This window comes from Armigeres subalbatus, chromosome 2 (genome assembly GCF_024139115.2).
Source record: "Armigeres subalbatus isolate Guangzhou_Male chromosome 2, GZ_Asu_2, whole genome shotgun sequence".
NCBI classification, from domain to species: Eukaryota; Metazoa; Arthropoda; class Insecta; order Diptera; family Culicidae; genus Armigeres; species Armigeres subalbatus.
The window spans coordinates 95,673,290-95,694,291 of record NC_085140.1 but is presented as its reverse complement, the minus strand read 5'-3'; the positions used below and the strand labels follow the sequence as shown (position 1 = coordinate 95,694,291).

The following is a 21,002-nucleotide window of genomic DNA, read 5'->3' as shown; positions in this document are numbered from 1 at the left end:
TTGAGAGACATAACAGTTGAATATAGTTAGTGATTTATCAGGACACTAGAAAGGACCTGTATTCAATATTGCATCTAAAGGTAATTAGTTAAACCGGAAAATTAAAGTAATCAATACTCAGATTAGCACAGTGTTTTTGATAAACATAATTTTATTTCTGCTGATAGAAATAACATTTATCCAAAATGTCTGGTACTGGAAAATACGTTCGTGCGCCACGCCATGCATCCGTGAGTGAGAACGGCGATTCTTCTGGTGATGAAATTGAGGTCGGGCGGTTTGTACGTGCCCCGCTTGTTCATTCTTCTATGGCAGAAATCGAGGATGATGACCAATATGCTCACTACTCATCCAGAACGGATTACAAGAAAAGGCTGGAGGCGAGGGTGTTGGAACTAGAAAGCGTCATCAATGATCTGAAGGATAAACAACGCGGTTCTCGACGCGAACCTACGGATTGTGAGACAAGTCCACCGGCCATCCCATACATTGCTCCTTTGACCGACCCTAGCATCACACCTTCTGTGCCATCCACCAGTGGCGGTAACGTACGATGGGAAAACATTAAGCCATTTCCGAAAGGTGTGCCAGCTACCAAAATGTGGGAAGCATGGATCCGCTTCTTGGAGGATTTCGAGATGGCGGTTTCACTTTCGAACCTCAAAGACCCAAGGCGGCGTGTCGAGCTCCTCCTACTGTCGATGGGTGATGAGCTGAAAAGCATTGTGCGAGCGGCGAAGCTGAGACCCACCAACGATGATGATGATTGTTATAACCATTTGGTTTATAACATCGATCAATACCTCAAGGCCTTGACCGATCCGGCGGCAGAACACGAAGACTTCTCCAAAATGTGTCAGGAAGAAAGTGAATCCGCGGTGAAATTTCATGCTCGGCTAACAGAGAAGGTGCTGCTATGCGACTATAGTCCGATGGATCAGGAGCGATTCGTCCGAACGCAACTCTTGAGAGGCCTCCGGAATCAGGAGGTAAAGAAGATGGCACGAACATATGGACATGACTCCAATGCGTTCCAATCCGAATTTTCGATTTCTGGCTCCGAGACGAATGTTCTAGCGGTAAGCAGTAAAGGGTACTGGACCATGCAAGGTCAGCGCAAGAGACAGTCAGCATTACATCACGCGTCGGGAAATCTGACGAAGAATTTTAAATACGAAAGGTCGTCGGATAACCAGCAGAACTTGAGCCGTCGTTACAGATGTCCCAGATGCCACAGGCCTGGTCACAGAGATGGGGTTTGTCCAGCGCTAAGCAAAACATGCAATTCCTGCGGCCAGCGAGGCCATTTCGCCGTAGCATGCAGAGTAGGTCGTATAAGCACGCTGAAGGACAAATGTTCAGAGATTCCTGTGGAAGAAGATCGAAAGGAACAGGTAAAACAGTCATAATGTATAATATACAAATGAATAAAGATGAATTTATTATGGAGTAATTATGTTGCGTTCTTTTATAGTTTATCAATGCTCTATCAATCCAAGATGTTCTTGTGGACTGTTGTATCGGCTCGTCAAGCCCGATCAAATTTCTGATTGATAGCGGAGCAGACGTAAATGTTATAGGGGGTAGACTGGCATAAGTTGGAGCAACAAGCTGCTTTGGATACAATCACACTTCTGCGTAAACCAGTTTCTCAGTGCACCGATATTCGAGCATATGCAACGGACAGGCCAATGCAGATAAAACACTGCTTCCGTGCTGAAATAGAAGCAGTCGGATTGATGAAGCCGATAGTTATGGCTGACTTTGTAGTCGTAGAAGAAGGTAGAAGGTCCCTGCTGGGTAGAGCTACGGCCGGTGAAATGGAGTTATTGAAGGTCGGCGAAATGGTAAATACTTGCGAGAAATTATCAGCGTTCCCAAAAGTACCTGGCGTAAGAATCAGATTTAGTATCGATCCTACTGTTCTGCCAGTTCGGAATGCCTATTATAATATCCCAGCCGCCTATCGGGAGGAAGCTCGTCGGCGACTCGAACAAATGGAAACACGAGGAATCATTGAGAGGGTAATTTCAGCTCCTCAATGGATCAGTGGTATGTCCGCTGTGCCGAAGGGCAAGACAGACTTCCGTTTGGTGGTGAATATGAGGGCGCCAAATAAGGCCATCAAACGGGAGTATTTTCGGTTGCCGCTCATCGATGAGATGAAAGTCAAGTTGCATGGAGCTAGATTTTTCACTAAGCTCGATCTATCAGATGCATTTTATCATCTGGAGCTAAGTGAAGAATCGCGCGAGCTGACTACGTTCCTGGCAGAGAACGGAATGTTCCGCTTCACACGCCTAATGTTTGGCGTCAATTGCGCACCAGAGGTGTTCCAACGCGAGATGTCGCGCATTCTGAAGGACGTTGAGAACAAAATAGTGTACATCGACGACATACTACTATTTGCAGATTCCCTTGAACAGCTTAGAGCAACAGTTACTCATGTTTTGAAAGTGTTGAGGTCTAATAACCTTACCTTAAATACGTCGAAGTGCGAGTTTGATCGATCACGACTTATCTTCTTGGGACACGAAGTCAGCGAAAAGGGTTTCAATATCGACGCGTCTAAAGTAAAGGATATCCAGACATTTCGACACCCAACTACGTGTTCGGAGCTTCGAAGTTTTCTTGGACTTGCATCTTTTGTAAGTCCGCATATCAAAAACTTCGCCGAAATATCTGCTCCCTTGTGGTCGGTTTCAACAGCGCTAAAATGGAGTTGGGGGGATGAGCAGCAGAACGCTTTCGAGCTCGTGAAACAACGTATTATTGATTCGACTACTGCATTGGGGTTCTTTTCGGAGTCAGATAAAACAATATTATATACCGATGCCTCTCCGAACGCATTAGGAGCCGTGTTGGTTCAGGAGAACGATGAAAAAATCTCGCGAATTATCAGTTTCGCCTCCAAATCTTTAACGGTAACCGAGAAAAAGTATGCGCAAAATCAACGTGAAGCGCTGAGCGCAGTTTGGGCGGTGGAGCATTTCTCCTACTTCTTGCTGGGCAGATATTTCATTTTGCGGACAGACGCTCAAGGGATGACGTTTATTTTGAGTAGATCTCGAGAAGAATCCAAAAGAGCATTAACGAGAGCTGATGGTTGGGCTTTGCGCCTCAGCCCATACAACTATGATGTTGAGTACATTAGAGGACATGATAATATCGCGGATCCATCATCGAGGCTGTATCGCGGAGAAGATGAAGCATTTAATGAAGAGCTAAGCCCATGGGAAGTCTGTCACTTGGAACCACGTAATATTGAATTTCTAACTGAAAATGAAATTCGGGAATGCACGGAGAAAGACGACACCTTGGTACAGGTAATTCATCTTGTCCGATATAATTTAGGCTAACATAAATTCAATTATTTCTCTCACATATGTAGGTAAGTCGTGCCTTGGAAACAGAAATATGGCCAAGAAACTTAATGAGATTCAAATCCATTGCAAACGACTTAGTTTTCGTTGATGGAATTCTTGTAAAAAAGGGTTGTATCGTGATACCTGAGAATCTTCGTGAAAGAACCCTGGAGATAGCTCACGCTGGTCATCCACTAGAGGCTAAATTGAAAAGCATACTACGTAAGCGCGTATGGTGGCCGGGCATGCCTACTGATGCAGAAAACTGGGTGAAGTCTTGTGTTGTCTGTGCAGTGAATGGCCGTCCGCAAAGCCCCACCAATGCAAAGGAGCTTTGCCCCAAAGGGAGTATGGGAAACTATCGCCGTTGACTTCAACGGGCCATACATGAAGCTGGGAGGTATATCTATCCTGGTAATAATTGACCTAAGATCTAGATATGCGATTGCTCGTCCAGTAAAATCAACGAAGTTCGAGTATACCAGAGCAGTGTTCGACTCAGTATTTGAAAGGGAAGGTTTCAGGGCCATAAAGTCGGACAAGGGGCCTCCATTCAAAGGCGAGGACTATACGAAATATTGCTCTGAACGAGGTATACAAACGGTATTTTCAACGCCATTCTATCCTCAACAAAACGGCTTGGTAGAAGGATTTATGAAAATTATACATAAAGCTATGTCTGTCGCATTATCAGCAGGAACAAACTATCAAAAAGAATTGCAAGCAGCCGTACAGGCCTACAATGCAGCAGACCACAGCATAACAAAAATGCCACCAGAGGAAGTATTGGTCGGCCGAAAAATTAAGCGCGGGCTTCCGCTTCTGGATTACGGTAGGATTTTTCATGATGAACAATTATTGGACGTTAGAGATCGTGAGGCCAAACTGCTTTCAAAGCGACGAGAGGATGCGCGACGTGGAGCTAAAGAGAATAAAGTGAAACCTGGACATACCGTTATTGTAGAACGCCAATCACGCACTAAAGGCGATAGCCGCTTCAGCTCTAAACGGTACACTGTTACGGAGGAGCGAAACGGTCATTTGGTCCTGTGTGATGCAGAGGGGCAGCTGCTTAGGCGTCACGTTTCACAAACCAAAAAAGTCGGGGACTAGCGTGGAGAAAAGTCGGTTGAAGCTCCAAGAAGGGATTCCGATTCCATAAATCCTGCTGGAGAGAGTCACCACGATCGTCCTCAGAGGGAAAAACGTCTTCCTTCTTACCTATCCGAGTACGCCCTAGCAGTTGAGCAGTGACAATAGAAGATAATGAATAATGTAGTAATTTGTTTATCTTTCATTTATTCAATATACCTGTATTAATATCCATTATTCTAAGTATGTTCATCATTAAAAGCTGCTTGATTCGTTTTCACTTCGAGGCTTGGTTCTTGAATTATTCTTGAGAAAAACGCGTCCAGCTGGTTCGGATTTACTTGGAAAAATGTGTTGATCATGTCAATATTTCCATGGCTTACTAGGTTTGATTCCAAAAATTTTTGCACGTTTGATTAGGAAAATCTGACATGGGGAAAATGCCACAGCTTGCAAAGTTTTTTTTTTTTTCAATATTTGTTAATATATTAAATTTATACTTTATACTAGTTTTTCAAACCGGGAAAGGAGGAGGATGTGTAGAGAAAGCCACCAACATGCGATGCTCTCCTGCATTATATACTCTGTCAGCTTGCTAGGTACATATGAGTACCGGCGGAGTACATGGACAAGAGCCTAATGGCAAGTCATCAGTGTAAGCCAAGCTGTCCGTCAGGTAAGAAGTGTATCAAGAACGCAGTGGGTGATTTCCTGGTGCAGTTTAAGGCTACACAAGTAAGTTTATGGCTAGCGTAAAAAGCTGGATTCTATAGGGAGGGAGGAAATGTACGGACCGGTGATCACTGATCAGACCGGATTGTCGCAGTAAAGTATGGATCTCAGTGTAAATTGCGGTCGCATTCATCGCCGCCGTGGTGAGTACGACTGGTAAGGGCAGCCTTCGGGGCAGCCAAAAAATCGCCATGGATTTCAGGCTGACTTGACAAATATTTGTCATCATGACAAACAGTTTACTGATGATGGCTTAACTATAAGTAATAATCACTAATATCATATTTTCTTTGAGAAGATGGAGGAAGCCTACAGAGCTGAGCAGAATGGATACGTTTGCGTGCGTTTTGACAGTTTTGCCATGGGAAAATCCATTCTGCTCCGCTCTTCCATCAGACTGAAGAGGGAAGTTAACGTCTTGATTGATTCGTGGCTAGTACAGGAGTGCAAAATAAACGAGTGTTCCAGCACATCGGTAACAAAGTTGGTTGCTGCGTATTTCTGTTAGGAATAAATTTGAGACGTCGATTACTATGATTCTCAACAATATTGAGGCTGCGTTTTACAAAGTAATGATCATTGCGCCATCTCCATACGATTGCCAATCGCGTTCCAAATGTTCGATGCAATTAAATCAACGGTTGCGGATATTTACACACGTATGGCATGCCAGCCTAAATATCTGTTATCAGTGCTTTAATCAAGCAAGTTTTTGGAGTAGGATCCATTCCCCTTAGATATTTTAAAATTCAAGATTTACAACGCTTTGAGAACAGCAATTTACATACTATTGCTCATCATTGAACTTTAATTGTATGTTTTTCAAACAGTCTGAGTGAAAACCACGTTAATTTTTATTTATTTTTGGATGTGATACATCGGTAATAAGAAAAGGGATCAAGTCTCCCCAGTGTCCCCTACAAATGCAGGCTTTAATTCTACAAATTCTTTATTTTCACGTTACCGCTATCATATTTCTTGAAGTCATCGTTATTTATCGTGTTCTTAGAGCCTATAAATGTAAAAATATTGTTTTAATTTTATTATATACAGTCGGGTCTCGAACAATACAACGCGCCTAAGATGGATTTTGTATAGGAAATGCGCCATAGTTTTTTGGCTTATGCCTTAGAATGTATATACATACCTTGGAATCGTTTAATAACAGCTGCCATTGGTAATTCAATTGTAGCACATAACAACAGTCCGGCTGCGTAAGATAGCACATAACTCAAAGTAAACGAATACAACTGAAATAAAAATTGTCATGTCAGAATAAAGAAACTTGCAATTTATGTTCAAAGTCTCACATAATTGATTACGTTCAGATAGAAGCCATACACTTTAACATCCATAAAGACGTAACGAATGGCATTGAACTGTGCTAGGTATACGCTGAACGATAACCTCCCAACGGCCAACATAGTTGGATGCCGCATAATGGCGGGAAGCCTCACGCTTCCATCCGTTGCCCCATATAGAAGCCCCACGCCACACATGATTCCAAAGAAATTCCGATGAGCGGATGCGTAGAATGCCATCCAAAGCGGAACTTCCGCTGGTTTGATGTTGTAGAAGAACGTTGCCGGAGCCGACAGCAGCAAAACCATAAGCGGAGCAAGCCGTTTCAAAACCAGATAAGCTCGGAGTCGTTCGAGGTACTGAGGGTCCTTTCGGAACCGATGGTAGGCAATTCCTGCTATTATTCCGGAAAAATAACTGCAAGTGTGTGGATGGGGCAAAATGTAGTCATGCCTGGCCCATCGGAAGAAGAATAGCATGAAGCGAAGCTGCCTGAATTAGACGAATAGAAATATAATATAAAAAAACTATTTTGAACTGTTCAGTGGAATTTCTTCACTTGTCATAAAACGAGTTAGTACTATCCCATTCTATTCTACCACTTGATTGTAACTTTATACAGATACGTATTTCGACCTCAACAGTGTCTCGTACTTGACTCAACTCGAGTGGTTGCATTAACTCGTGTTATGGCAGGTGAGGAATATCATGTTTTTAGAAATATTCGAGTAATATGGAACTGACTTGAAGTCGGACAAGACTACTCCAACAAAATTGTTGACATAGTTATTAACTATGGGAGCGATAATCGAAATGGACATCATTGCGTAAATCATCAGCTTGAAGGATCGTGGAAACCGCCATAAGATCATCATGAGAAGTATCCCAATACAATAAAATTGAAAATCTGCCGACAAATACCAAGTTTGCAACATGCACTGTAATAAATTTTCGGTTAGAATAAAAACATCATTCTAATGAATATAATATGCTTCTACATACCACTTTATCAAATTTATAATAGTTGTTTATAAACAGGAAGTTCAACCATCCGTTATCTTTGCACATTTGCATTTCAACGCCTACCAGCGAGTGCACGGTTGCTCCATCTCCCAACCTATCAATCCATGAAACTTGGTACAGCCACATGATAAAGTAAACTGGGAATAGCCGTAGGTATCGATAAGCCACCCTCTTGAAGAAATACTGCCAACGAAACTTCGGACCTGATTCCAAAAAGACCAGAAATTGAACCGAAAGCAACATTCCACCGATGGTGAAGAACGTATGCACCAAGAATGGAAACACTGCTGAAACCATGCGCATCAATGGATTCCGGAAAAGCAGCTCCATATATTCTGGATTCTCCATCGGACTTGCTCCGAACGCCAATAGCACGTGAACAGCAGTGATTAGTAGTACCGAAATGACCCGAACCGATTCCACGAACGCGAAGTCTCGATGTAGCGTAGTTTGCGGCGTGTCGAATAAACGACGAATACTCCGCTTTAGTGAGAACTCCATCCAAATATGATCCTTAGCCGCAGCTTGGTTGTTGTTCTGGCTGCGAACACCCATCGTATCATAATATGTGGCGCGAATCACCAGGAAGATAATGATGCTGGAAAGGGCAACAAAGAGTATGTGGAACAAGGTCATGGGTTTTCTTAGATCATCTGCGCTCATGCAATGCTCAATGAATGAATAACCAGACAAATTGTAGCTATGGCGAAGATGGTAGTTGTGGCAGATGTTGGTCAACTGATTGTATTTCTGTCTGTATCTGCCCATGTTGGGAATGTAGCTGGAGTCATAGGTATGCTGTGTAATGGAAGAAGCATATAGTAATTTAATTTGTTTTGAATGAATATATGAGACTGATAAGTTTACCGGAATATCGACCTCAACTGGTTCATGATCATATTGTTTCAGCTCCTGTTGTGTCATGCTGTTCATCAATGTTTTACAGTTTTTTATGCAGAAACCGCGATCCAGTACGTATCGTTGTAAGTCCGTACATTGGGCAGAATTTTCCTGGAAGATGTGAAGTATTTGCCATTATGCTGAATGAATTTACACATCCTGTACAAACCTCGATGAGATTCCAGTTTTCAGAAGATCTGTCCGGCTTTATCAATGTTCTAGATATGCAGTACACATTACTGGGATCTTCATGGAGACACTGAAGTTTGTCTTCATAGTGGAACACGCGTGGCATACGACTGTAGGCAGAAGCTGAAAGCCAAGACCGTTTCAAAAATATGTAAAAACCGTCTAAAATTATTTGATTTTCGAAAGTTTGCTGGCGTAGTTATGATAGTATCATAATTTATATATTTCTATAATAATTATAAAACAGCTAAAACCGGTCCATTGTCGAGTGATGAGCGGTCGTACGAACATCAACTTGTTTTGCCTTTCTCGAATACTGCCCACAATCGCATATTTGTTCCATATGAATTGATATCAAGCAAAGATGGAACTGATATGAGATCATAGGCAGTATACTAAGTACAGTCAAACCTCCATAAGTCGATATTGAAGAAAATATTTTAATATGGCATAATTTGCTTACATTAGTTGATATCGAGTCATAGAACATCGACTCATGAAGGTTTGGCTGTATACGTTAAGACTATATCTTCGCTCTAAAAACAAACTTTCTATAGAAAGCTTGGAGACCTATTGTGTTATATACCAATCAACTCAGTTCGACGAATGAAGGCTAGGCCCAACTGGGCTATGCCCAACTGATCCCCGGTGGTGGGCCTAGCCTTCTCCGATGACCGATTTTCGATGCCCTTGAGCCATTCAGCTCCCAACTTAGTCGTTGATTCATTTAGCTTCCCGCGTACGACTCACCATCGTGATATCGCGGAAGACTCAACCAGCCAACACAAGATCGTATATGATGCCGTACAAGACGATAAAGTGGAGGCGATATACGTACCTTCCCCATACAACATGTACGTATATCGCCTCCACTTTAGCATCTTGTACGGCATAACATACGATTTTGTGTTGACTGGGCAGATATTTCTTGACGGTGGATCTACTCTTCTCCGACGAGAAGTTTCCCGATAGTGGGAGCCCCGAAACCGACCCACGTTCTGCGGCTACGCCTCCAACATCGCACTCTTCTCCACTACTAACCGGGGACAGGATGTGCTCAGCCGTATCTCTCACATCTGGACGTTTCGGACAGGCGGCCTTAAACATCCGTGGCCTGTTAAGAACTGGGGGCCAAGCCCAAGTTTAGCTCTCCATGAGGTCTGCTAATCCATGCCGACACACTTGGGACTAGGGAATTACTATTAGGCCGATAGAACTATTAAATTTAAAAAGGAAACGAAAAAAAAGTTCAAAATGCAATTATTCTGTGCAAAATTTGAAATATTAATGAAAAACGATAGCAAACCGCGTAATATGAATATGTGTAATATATTTTTATCCAGTAGTGAATTTAACACAAAATTTTATATAAATAAAAAATACTGAAACTTATTTCTGAAGAAAATTTGGTTATTCTTTTTGGAAAAGTGCAAGTTCTTGCATAGGTTCGAAATTGCAGACTTCCCGGGCTACATATACGGAATTCATAGGTAAAAAAGTCTGAAGTAGAATCGGTGGAGCACGTCATATCAACATGCCCAAGTTCCTCAAATTATTGGAATGCCATGCTAGTTAGCGGCATAGATACGACAACGGACAAACCCATAGACAGGATGCAGGAAGCTAAATTAGTTCTTGAGTTATACAGAAATTTATGCTTCATTTGTATGGGAGTTCCTCTTTCCAGAAGGGGGAGGGGTTTCGAACCACCACTGGAACATATCTTACCTCTTACTCTGATCATCTTCCTGTGACGTTTGAAATCTCACAAGAAGCCATTAACAATCCAATCAGCTCTACTTTCAATTATCATAGAGCTTATTGGGATTTATATAAAAACGTATATCGATGTTGATATGATATTGTCAAGTGATATTGATGATGCTCTTGAATCTTTGACAAGTTTAATTGTCAAAGCCAGAGGCATTGCAATACTGATCCGTCTTAGAGGCGTCGCGTCCGCATGTGCAACCTGTGCACTGCACAGGTAGCAATTTTGTCCCTAACATTTAAATTCTCAATAGATTTCTTGTCATTCTTATACAAATACTTGGATCATGTGCATTTGGCATATGTTTAGTACAAATTTAACGATTGAGTATAAATACATAATCGTAAAATATGCAGGGGAAGAGGCCCCTATACGCCCCCCCGAGGCAAAACGCCTTTTGTGGTTTCCCTCATATTTACCGTCATTAAGATGTCCGTAACAAAACTAGATCTAAAATTATGTAGGTTAGGCAAAAAAAGTTTCAAAATAGTGTATGAAAAGGTCGGAAAAACCAAAAATTTCCACATTTTGAAGAAACATCTAACATTTTGGCGAGGGAAAACGCCCTAGTGGCACTAACTCACAATGTACTTGCGCCTCCACGCGCTATCCATACCAGAATGCTGATTCGCCGACGCGTGGTGCATTGTTCCCTAAGAACTACCAGCTAAAAGGCGTTTTGCCTCATGAGTTTTCCGGCAACAGAATATCACCACTTTTTTTAAATGTGAATATTATCAATATGATTGAGATTTTTGACAATTTTTGAATGGCATCAACTAGCTATATTGTTTAACTGTTGCGTGAGGTAGAAACACCCATGAAAATCGTTATAGCTAAGGCATAGAAGCAGTCTATGCTTAGCTAGGGCATATTGCCCCTCCTTCCCCCACGGATTTTTTACAGGCGACATGTGATATGACGATATGAGGCAACCGAAATGCTGCGATGGGGGCGCGTTATATTTTACTCTACGATACCGAAACGACGACGCACCGCCACATGTTGTCCAACACGTGCACTTTCAGCAGAGAACGGTTTGCCATGCATCATACACGCATTATTTTGTATGTGTAGGTCATCCGCTTTAACCGCAATCGGCGATTTATAGGTAGCCAAAGCGTTCATCGTTTGCAGTGCACGGTTTGGTGCCGATGCAGAAAAGCACAAAGGTCAAGGGGTGCATTTTGGACCGTTCTCCCCTACCTTCTCGGTAGGTACCAAACCGCTGCACAATGGGGAAATCCGATTTCAAAGGTGGAAGAAATTGATAACTTTCTTCACGAACAACTTACAGAAAAGATCAAGAGCTTATTCGAAAGGAAATTTTGCAAAGAATTCAGTGAGCGCTGTTTCATGGACGTGGGACGCTTCTGTATGTAGTTATTGAGCTCGTTTTGCCCTAATGCCCCATATTGGTATTTAATCTTTAAGACATTGTGTTTATCTCTTCACTATGGATTCACGGAAAGGCACTATATATATTTTGTTGGTAATAGTTGGAAATTTAAGGGATTTTGGGGCCAAATACGCATCAAAGTGCATTTTATGTGCAATTTTCATGTATTCTGTAAAAAATAGTAATATTTCCAGATAAGTGTTGATATTATTGTCTCAAAGCGTTGAACAGATATTGACAATTGTTTACCGAACAAAAATTAATGAAATAAATCGTTTCACAAATGTTTTATTTGGTTATTTATTGTGTAAAAAACGATTTTTAAAAACTTTTGAATAGCATCGATGCCAAACATTTCCAAACCATACCCGATAGCACAACTAGACAAGAATAGTCATATGTTATGAGTCTTGATGTGATCATAGATAGGAGGTGATGGGAGATACTCTTTTTTCTTACCTTTTGCCCAAATTCCCCTATGAAATAATATAGCCCAATGATTCTGAGCAAGAAAATGATGTTGTAATGTTTATTCAATTGATATTTTCCAATGATATAATGAAAATAACTAATAATCATATGAATCATTAAAAATATTGAATTATAGGGGATTTAGGGGTCATACAGCTCATTTAATGTAACTTTTTATACAAAATACTATAACTTTTCTCACGAGCGACTCACAGGTAAGGTTAAGGGCTTATTCGGAAGCGAATTTTCCTAGAAATTCAGTGAGTGACGTTTTATAGACATGAGACACTTCTGTATGTAGTTATTGAGCTGGTTTTGCCCCAATGTCCCATACATCAAAATTTTTCATATTTTGGTACTTTTATCTTTCAAAAATTACACTGAAATTCTGTTTTCCTCTTCATTGTAGAACCATTGTAGATCCATACATAGCACTATGCATATTTTGTTGGAAATTTAAGGGATTTTGGGGTCAAATAATCATCAAAGTGCATCTATGTGAATTTTTTATGTATTCTGTAAAAAATAATAATACCCAAGAAATCATTTAGACTATATTACATCGAATAATCATTTAGGGTTAATATACGGTGATTTAAAAACTTGTAAGCATTGATGTAGCTCTACATATAGTCAATTTTGGCTACTGCCTATTGATTATTCAGATATTTACAGATAATAGTTGATATTATTGTCATAATTTTTTAACAAAAATTGATACCATAAAAAAAACATGTCATGAGAAAAGAATATTTCCTATCGATTCCTATCTATTATCACATCGACTAATATATTTACTCTTATCTAGTTGTGCAAACGGGTGTGGTTTGGGAATGATTGGCATCGGAACTTTCAGAAGCATTTAAAAATCGGGTTTTACACAATAAATCACAAAACAAAACACTTGAGAAATTATTTACTTCATTAGCAATTGTTTCGCAAATATTTATCAATGTCTGTAGAACATTTTGGGAGAACAATAATATTTCTATTAATTTTCACAGAATACATGAAAAATTCACGTAAAGTGCAATTTAATTTCTTAACTTATTTCACCCCAAAATCCCTTAAATTCCCAACTTTTACCAACAAATCATGTATAGTGCTTTTCTATGGATCTATAATGAAGAGGAGAACGCATCTTTAGTACAATACTTGGAAGATAAAAGCACGAAAAATATGATAAACTGTGATGTATGGGACATTGGGGCAAAACGAGCTTAATAACTACATACAGAAGTGTCTCACGTCTATGAAACATCTCTCACTGAATTTCTTGGAAAATTCGCTTCCGAATAAGCCCTTAACCTTACCTGTGAGTCGCTCGTGAGAAAAGTTATAGTATTTTGTATAAAAAGTTACATTAAATGAGCTGTATGACCCCTAAATCCCCTATAATTCAATATTTTTAATGATTCATATGATTATTAGTTATTTTCATTATATCATTAAAAAATATCAATTAAATAAACATTAAAACATCATTTCCTTGCTCAGAATCATTGAGCTATATTATTTCATAGGGGAATTTGGGCAAAAAGGTAAGAAAAAGAGTATCTCCCATCACCTCCTATCCAGGATCACATCAAGACTCATAACATATGACTATTCTTGTCTAGTTGTGCTATCGGGTATGGTTTGGAAATGTTTGGCATCGGTGCTATTCAAAAGTTTTTAAAAATCGTTTTTTACTCCATAAATAACCAAATAAAACATTTGTGAAACGATTTATTTCATTAATTTTTGTTCGCAAACATTTGTCAATATCCGTGCAACACTTTGACACAATAATATCAACACTTATCTGTAAATATTACTATTTTTTACAGAATACATGAAAATTTCACATAAAATGCACTTTGATGCGTATTTGACCCCAAAATCCCTTAAATTTTCAACTTTTACCAACAAAATATATTTAGTGCCCTTCTGTGGATCCATAGTGAAGAGCTAAACTCAATTTTAGAACAATGTCTTAAAGATAAAATGACAAATAGTGGAAACTCGCGATATATGGGGCATTAGGGCAAAACGAGCTCAATAACTACATACAGAAGCGTCCCACGTCCATGAAACAGCGCTCACTGAATTCTTTGCAAAATTTCCTTTCGAATAAGCTCTTGATCTTTTCTGTAAGTTGTTCGTGAAGAAAGTTATCAATTTCTTCCACCTTTGAAATCGGATTTCCCCATTGTGCATCGGTTTGGTGCCTACCGAGAAGGTAGGGGAGAACGGTCCAAAATGCACCCCTTAAGCTTTTTCGATGTTTTCGCCCATAAAAACAAAAATACCCAACCATTTCAACGTATAGGTGCAAAACTTACAAACCCAGCTACATTTCACAATGATCTCCTATTCAAAACAATAAGGTTTTCATGACTTTCTAACGCATTTAAAAAATGTTTTAAAAATAGGCCTGGGGCAAAACGCCCGAATGGTGGTCTAAAATGACTCAATTGCATGTAAAATGATGGTGGACGCATGGTTGTTTGTTTTTTCTTAATGGATTGACCTACAATCTTACGGATGTGGTGGAAGAATAGCATATCGTTAAACTTGAGTGAATATGAAGGGATTCTGCTTAATTTTTCCAATGGAGCTCAATAATGGATAACTAATTATGAATTGTAATGGTAATATTCGTTCATAAATGTACTTCAACAGATTATATGAGTGAGGCCATTTGAGGCCAGGGGTGCATTTTGGACTGTTCTCCCCTAACCCATACCGCTTCAAACAGCGCATGCGCGTTTGGTTGAAGAGCGCGCAATCGGAACAAAATAGAAAAAGAAAAGAAAAAAAAAGAAAAAGAAAAGAAAAGAGGCGGTAATTACATGAATTTTCTGCTCTCTCAAAGCGTTCCATGGCGAAAGTCCGGTTTTGAATAAGCACATTGGATCACAAGCGTTTTAATATTCCATATTCATTGGGATTATGGCATATGATGAATTTTTTCGTCAAATCCAATATCCAAAAGCTATTCGTATGCCATGTGGACAACTTAGCGGGTAGAAAGGTAGGAAAAATGTCCATAGTTAATACAAATTAATGAAAAATTGCATGATCAGATGTGTACGCTGATGGAGGAAAGTACACATCTAAAAATGTTCGACATCTGTCCACGTGGTATGAAAACAGCCCTTCGAAAAAAAAAAAAGATTCATCTAAGAAATAAACTATTTAATAATTGAGTAACGTTTGAATTACAGATATGTTCCGATTTTATCATGTTCCGATTTTATCACGCTCCGATTTATTCAAGAAAATTATTCCGTTTTTATCAACAAGGAAATCCAATCATTTTTTTTAGAGATTTAGCCTTTAAAATAAACTAACTTGGGTTAGTTTTTGGGTCAATGTAATATTTATAATATTTCAAGCACTAACGGTAATAAGACCGTAACTAACAAGAGAAGATTCTTTTCACCGACTTCCCCTCATCGAAATAAAAGTGATAAGATGCCGGTTTGTTTGCCCTTTTCTACTTCAGGACGAAGGATTACATTGTTATGTAGCGTTCTGATATAACTGAAAAATCGTTGAAATACTTTTTCGGATGTTCTAGGCCGTACAAACTATTCTGGAGTACATATCCTCGAATGCATCAAGAAATATGTCTTCAAAAAAATTGCCCTAAGCTGAGATATATGCCCAAAAATATTCATGCAATCATAAGACATAAATTAATCGCCTGCTTTGAGTGTGTTTACAGCGGCACACTAGGAGTTAACTTTCTCTTATCAGTACGGCGAAAGGCTTATTCCAATTTTGTCACTGTTCCGATTTTATCAACTGAAACTCACGGTCCGTGTTGATAAAAACGGAACATATCTGTATAAGCTTCATTGTAGAGACCCCATTTTTCTGATATGTATGACATGCTAATTACAAATGTGTATTACCTGTCTTATAATTCTTAATATATTTTCAATTTTATGAACACATAATTATTAAGACTTGTCTTATTCTACGAAATAATATTAAAAGATACCGTTTCATTGAATAGCTGTCTTATATGTCATATTGAAAAGCATTATGATTCCCCAGATTAGTTTGTTTTTCAATTAAACTCACTTTCACTTTAAGTTTAGTTTGAGCTTAATTCGATAAATTAGATGTAGTTAAAAAGCAGATAGACGAAACATATGGGAAACACGGTAGAAGATAGATCGTTCATATTGGATGTGTCATTTCAGGTCCCCTTTTCAGGTCAGATTTTTTCTAAAAATATTTAACTTTGATACGGGAAGCACGAACAATCATTAACTCGTCATAATTTACATTATTGATTGCTTAACTTATAACAAATTTAGTTTAAAAAAAAAGTATCAGCAGCGCGTGCTTACTCATAATTTTAATGCTGATACATTGACAGCTACATCAAACAACTGAAAACCGACATACACCGCTTTTTTTTTTTTTTTTTACACCGCTTGGTGAACAGGTTAAAGAATAAACCACGCGACGCCTAAAAAATGTGAGGATCCCGCGTTGAAAGTTATTTGGCGAGATTTGCAAAATGAAATTAAAAAACCCAGATTAATCCACCTAGCGGTGATGATGCCTTTCTCGCGCAAAAAGGTAATAAATGTAGTCTTTACGCTTACACCTCGATGATGTACAAGAAAGGCAAAACATTAGACGGTGTTAATGTTATGATAGAAAATTTACACTAGTAGACGACAGATGGCGCTGCCAAAAGTTTCTCGAATTTCCTATGTTCGAATTTTGACTTTCGGACAATTTCATAGTACTATGAAACTGAACGAAGAGCATACTTACGCCTAAATGCGCGCAACACGAGCATCTTTATAGTACGATGAAACTTGTATTGGGAGCAAGCCATGGATAAACATTAAAAATATTCATAGATGCAAGGCATTTTTCATAACACATTATTGTTCAATGTGATTATGTCTCATCACTATTTTAATATTATCTATTTTTTGCAATTCGCAATTATTATGAAACTCAATAGTGATCAACAGCGTTTTAATCTCTGTCGGATGCAACTTGTTGCAAGAAAATCGGTTAAGAGTTTCTATGTGAAAATTTGGCTAATGTTTTTTATGGCATTTTGTGCACACACACACACACACACACACATACACACACACACACGCACACACGGACAGACAGACATTTATTCAGCTTTTCGAGCTGAGTCGAATGGTATATAACACTATGGGTCTCCGGGACTTCTATCAAAAGTTCGAATTTGGAGTGAAATGATAGCCTTTCGGTACAACTTAGTTGTACGAGAAAGGCAAAACGTTTCGCTATTCTGAGAAATTCCAACTTTGAGAATAATATCTCGAAGTTGAATCCCAGTTCGAAACCCTTTTGGAAATTAACGAAAATCTATCTATTTTCTTCTTCTATCTATCTATCTATCTATCTATCTATCTATCTATCTATCTATCTATCTATATATATAAAACTCAATATTTGTATGTTTGTATGTATGTTTGTATGTATGTTCCAGCATAACTTCGTAACGCATTCACCGATTTTAACAAAATTTGGAACACACATTCTTTATATTAAGGAGACGACGATAAGGGTGTTATGGATGCTGTTCGGAAAAGGAGGAGGGTGGGGGGGGGGGTGTATTGCTTAGTCATCCATCAACTCAGTGTACCTTCTGACCCCCTTGGCTAAAATCCGTCTTATTTAGTTCATCCGAGGTTCTTTGACATTGTACAATGTTCCGAAAACAAATTGCCCGAATTTATCAAAAATACCAAGACCTCGACAATAACATTTTCCCGATAATAACATTCTCCGAAAAATGACTGTAACGAAAATTATATTTCCCGAAAACGATAGTTCCCGATACACATATCCAAGTATATGACATTTCCCTGAATGAAGCTGGCCATTAACATAACATTATTTGGCCTGAAGTCATTCGACATGAAGGCATTTGGGATATTTATGAACAGCATCAGTAAAATCTTTCATAGAAAGCATACATTTGGGTATAAAGCAATGGTAATTGTTACTCTTCATCGGAATCTTGGTTTGCCCAGTGAAAAGCAATGAATAATTGTGCGTTGCTTCCGTATCGAGTGGTGTGCCATCGAAAACGCGAGCACTTTGAAACTTGGATTGCGTCAGGAGTGACCTTAAAGAGGGAAATAAAATTTTATTAACAAATGGCGAAAAGGCTCAAAAACTTGCTCAGCAGTTCGAGAGTGCCCATAATTTTAGTCTAGGTCTCACTAGTCCAATTGAGGATCAGGTTACACGGAGCTTCGAAGACATTCTCAATCAAGAGAATGTGTTTGACCCATCGTTGGGAACTAATTTGGATGTGGTGAGATCTATTACTAGAACATTTGAAAATATGAAAGCACCGGGTGATGATGGTATTTTATACATACTTATCAAAAAACTTTCTGAGAGCTCTTTATCGTTTTTGTTTAATTTATTCAACAAATGTTTTCAATTGGCATACTTCCCAGATAAATGGAAAAACGCCAAAGTTGTTCCAATTTTGAAACCGGACTAAAATCCAGCTGAGGCTTCTATATAGTTATCGTCCAATCAGCTTGCTTTCTTTAATAAGCAAACTGTTTAAAAAGATTATTTTAAATAGAATAATGGTTCATATTAATGACAATTCTATTTTTGCTGATAAGCAATTTGGTTTTCGCCATGGGCATTCAACCACCCATCAGTTATTAAGAGTTACGAATTTAATTCGGCTCAACAAATCTGAAGGATATTCGACTGGAGTTGCTCTTCTTGATATAGAAAAACTAAAAAATTATACTTGAAATAGCAAAAGGTACCCTGGTACCCTGTCGGTAACATAAGGGGTAATTTGGGTTGCATTAAATGTTTTGTAGGTTTCAACCCATTGTTTCATTACAGCTGGAGGTCATACTCGACAAAAATCGTAAATTGAATATACAAAAGGATTCGTTTTTTGTTAGTTTTTTTTTCTTACGAGAATGAATTATCAACATTTTACCTTTGCTATCTTTTTGACTACACGAGATGAACCGGCCTAGGGCCGAAACTCTCGTAAATAAAGATAATTCAATTCAATTTTTGACCTTCCGAAAACGTAAAAATAGTATCCTGTTAGCCTTTGTCTCTTCCTAAGCACACTGCCATTTGGTCTAGGTTTCCAAATTTAAATCCCACCAACAACGAATTTACTCTTCCTTTTACGCATAGCACGAATTAGTCCCAACACCAGACGATCACATTTCACTCACTTTCAGTATCACCCGTACCGGTTCTTCTGCAAGCTGTTGCTGCGTGTACCAGCAACACAACCAAAAATACAGAATAGATCTCAATTCGCGAATTTGGATGCATTTTCGGATTTCAAGGTAACCGGTCTTCAAAAAAACGATTCAAAAAACTATCACAATGACAGACGCACCAAGTGACAAACTACGGAAAGGAGCAATCGAAAAGCGACACCCACCCGGCACGACGAATCCAAATAAATTGAAGTCGTGCGCTCGACTAAATCTGGCGCTTGGTCCAATGAGTAGACAGAATTCGGGTTCTATATAGTTATGTTCTGATTTGAAATAACTTAACACGATCGAACGGCCATTGCATTATTGCAGAAGGAGGCTGCTTCGACACCAACGCAGTAGGGTGGCTGTTACGGTTGAGCATTTCATAGCTTTTATATTTATGCTATCAAATACAAAGGGATGAAAAGCAATTTGATTCCTTTTAGGGTTTCTAACACATGCCAGCAAAAAGTTTAAATAAAATGGGTGCTTTAGTCATTTATTTTGAGATGTGAATTGTTTTTTTTTAGTGAGATGAAAAATGGAACAGTTCCCCTATATCGTTATTTCCGCACGCGGAAGACGAATTCATATTGCATATTAAATAAAATGAGATAATTTTGTATGCATCCCAACAGATACACAAAGTCCGAGGCTTGATCCACCAAGAGCGCCAAGATGAAGAATTGTGCTTTTAGAATTAGTTTAATTTTGTTAGTTAATGACCCGCAGTCCGCAGAAGCGAACCAGCTAAGGACTGAAAATCTTTATAATGAAAAATAAAAAAAAAAAAACTTTATTAATCTACATAGCGACAATGATGCCTACCTCGTGCATTATGAAAATAGAATTTGGATCATATGTTTTGAGCCTATTATCCAATCTAGTCCATTTTCAATAAGAAATAATCAGACCGAATTCCCCAAATGCAACCTATTGTGAACAAATTGGTTCAAAATATGTAGGGGAAGGAAAGGCAATATGCCCTAGCTAAGCATAGACTGCTTTTATGCCTTAGCTATTAAGATTTTCATGAGTGTTTCTACCTCGCGCAACAGTTAAACAATACAGGTAGCTGATGCCATATTAAAATTAGAAAACATCTCAATCATATTGATAATACAGTCGACTCTCCACATCTCGATGTTATATATCTCGATATCTTTCCCTATGTCGATGGTTTCCTCAGTCCCTTCGATCTACATATATTTGGGCTTTCTACATCTCGATAACCTCCTTATCTCGATATCTCTTTATCTCGATGGGTTCTGATCATATTTTGTTCAGGATTCACTCTCCTTATGTCGATATGGTCAGATTTTTAGGCTACTAGACCATCTTTGGACAATAACAAACACATCAACAACAGGAAACGACATTTGTTTTGTTGTCGTTTTTCATAGCAACGAGCTTTTTTGGATCTAGTACCCATTTCAATTTTCCTTCCATTCCTCGATCTCTCCTTATCTCGATGGTCCCTTCAATATCGAGATGTG

General features: G+C 38.9%; 1 protein-coding gene across 1 annotated transcript; it reads right to left on the bottom strand.

Annotated features, from left to right (window-relative positions):
- Positions 1–6,099: 6,099 nt before the first annotated feature.
- Positions 6,100–19,670, bottom strand: LOC134214740 (O-acyltransferase like protein-like). The gene is made up of 8 exons (XM_062694064.1): positions 19,474–19,670; positions 8,584–8,726; positions 8,382–8,525; positions 7,494–8,312; positions 7,236–7,429; positions 6,500–6,983; positions 6,337–6,439; positions 6,100–6,201 (listed from the first exon to the last, which is right to left on the bottom strand). The coding sequence occupies exons 1-8, from the start codon at positions 19,574–19,576 to the stop codon at positions 6,128–6,130; spliced, it is 2,064 nt and encodes a 687-aa protein (XP_062550048.1). The 5' UTR covers positions 19,577–19,670; the 3' UTR covers positions 6,100–6,127.
- Between the last annotated feature and the right edge of the window lie 1,332 nt (positions 19,671–21,002).

Bases quoted from the DNA above. Each gene is read 5' to 3' on its own strand.
- LOC134214740 (XM_062694064.1), bottom strand. From the start codon at position 19,576: ATGCATCCAAATTCGCGAATTGAGATCTATTCTGTATTTTTGGTTGTG. The intron at 7,430-7,493 runs GTATGTAGAAGC...AATTTATTACAG, and splicing joins ATTATAAATTTGATAAAGTG to TGCATGTTGCAAACTTGGTA. The intron at 6,984-7,235 runs GTCAGTTCCATA...CGTCTAATTCAG, and splicing joins GTAGTCTTGTCCGACTTCAA to GCAGCTTCGCTTCATGCTAT.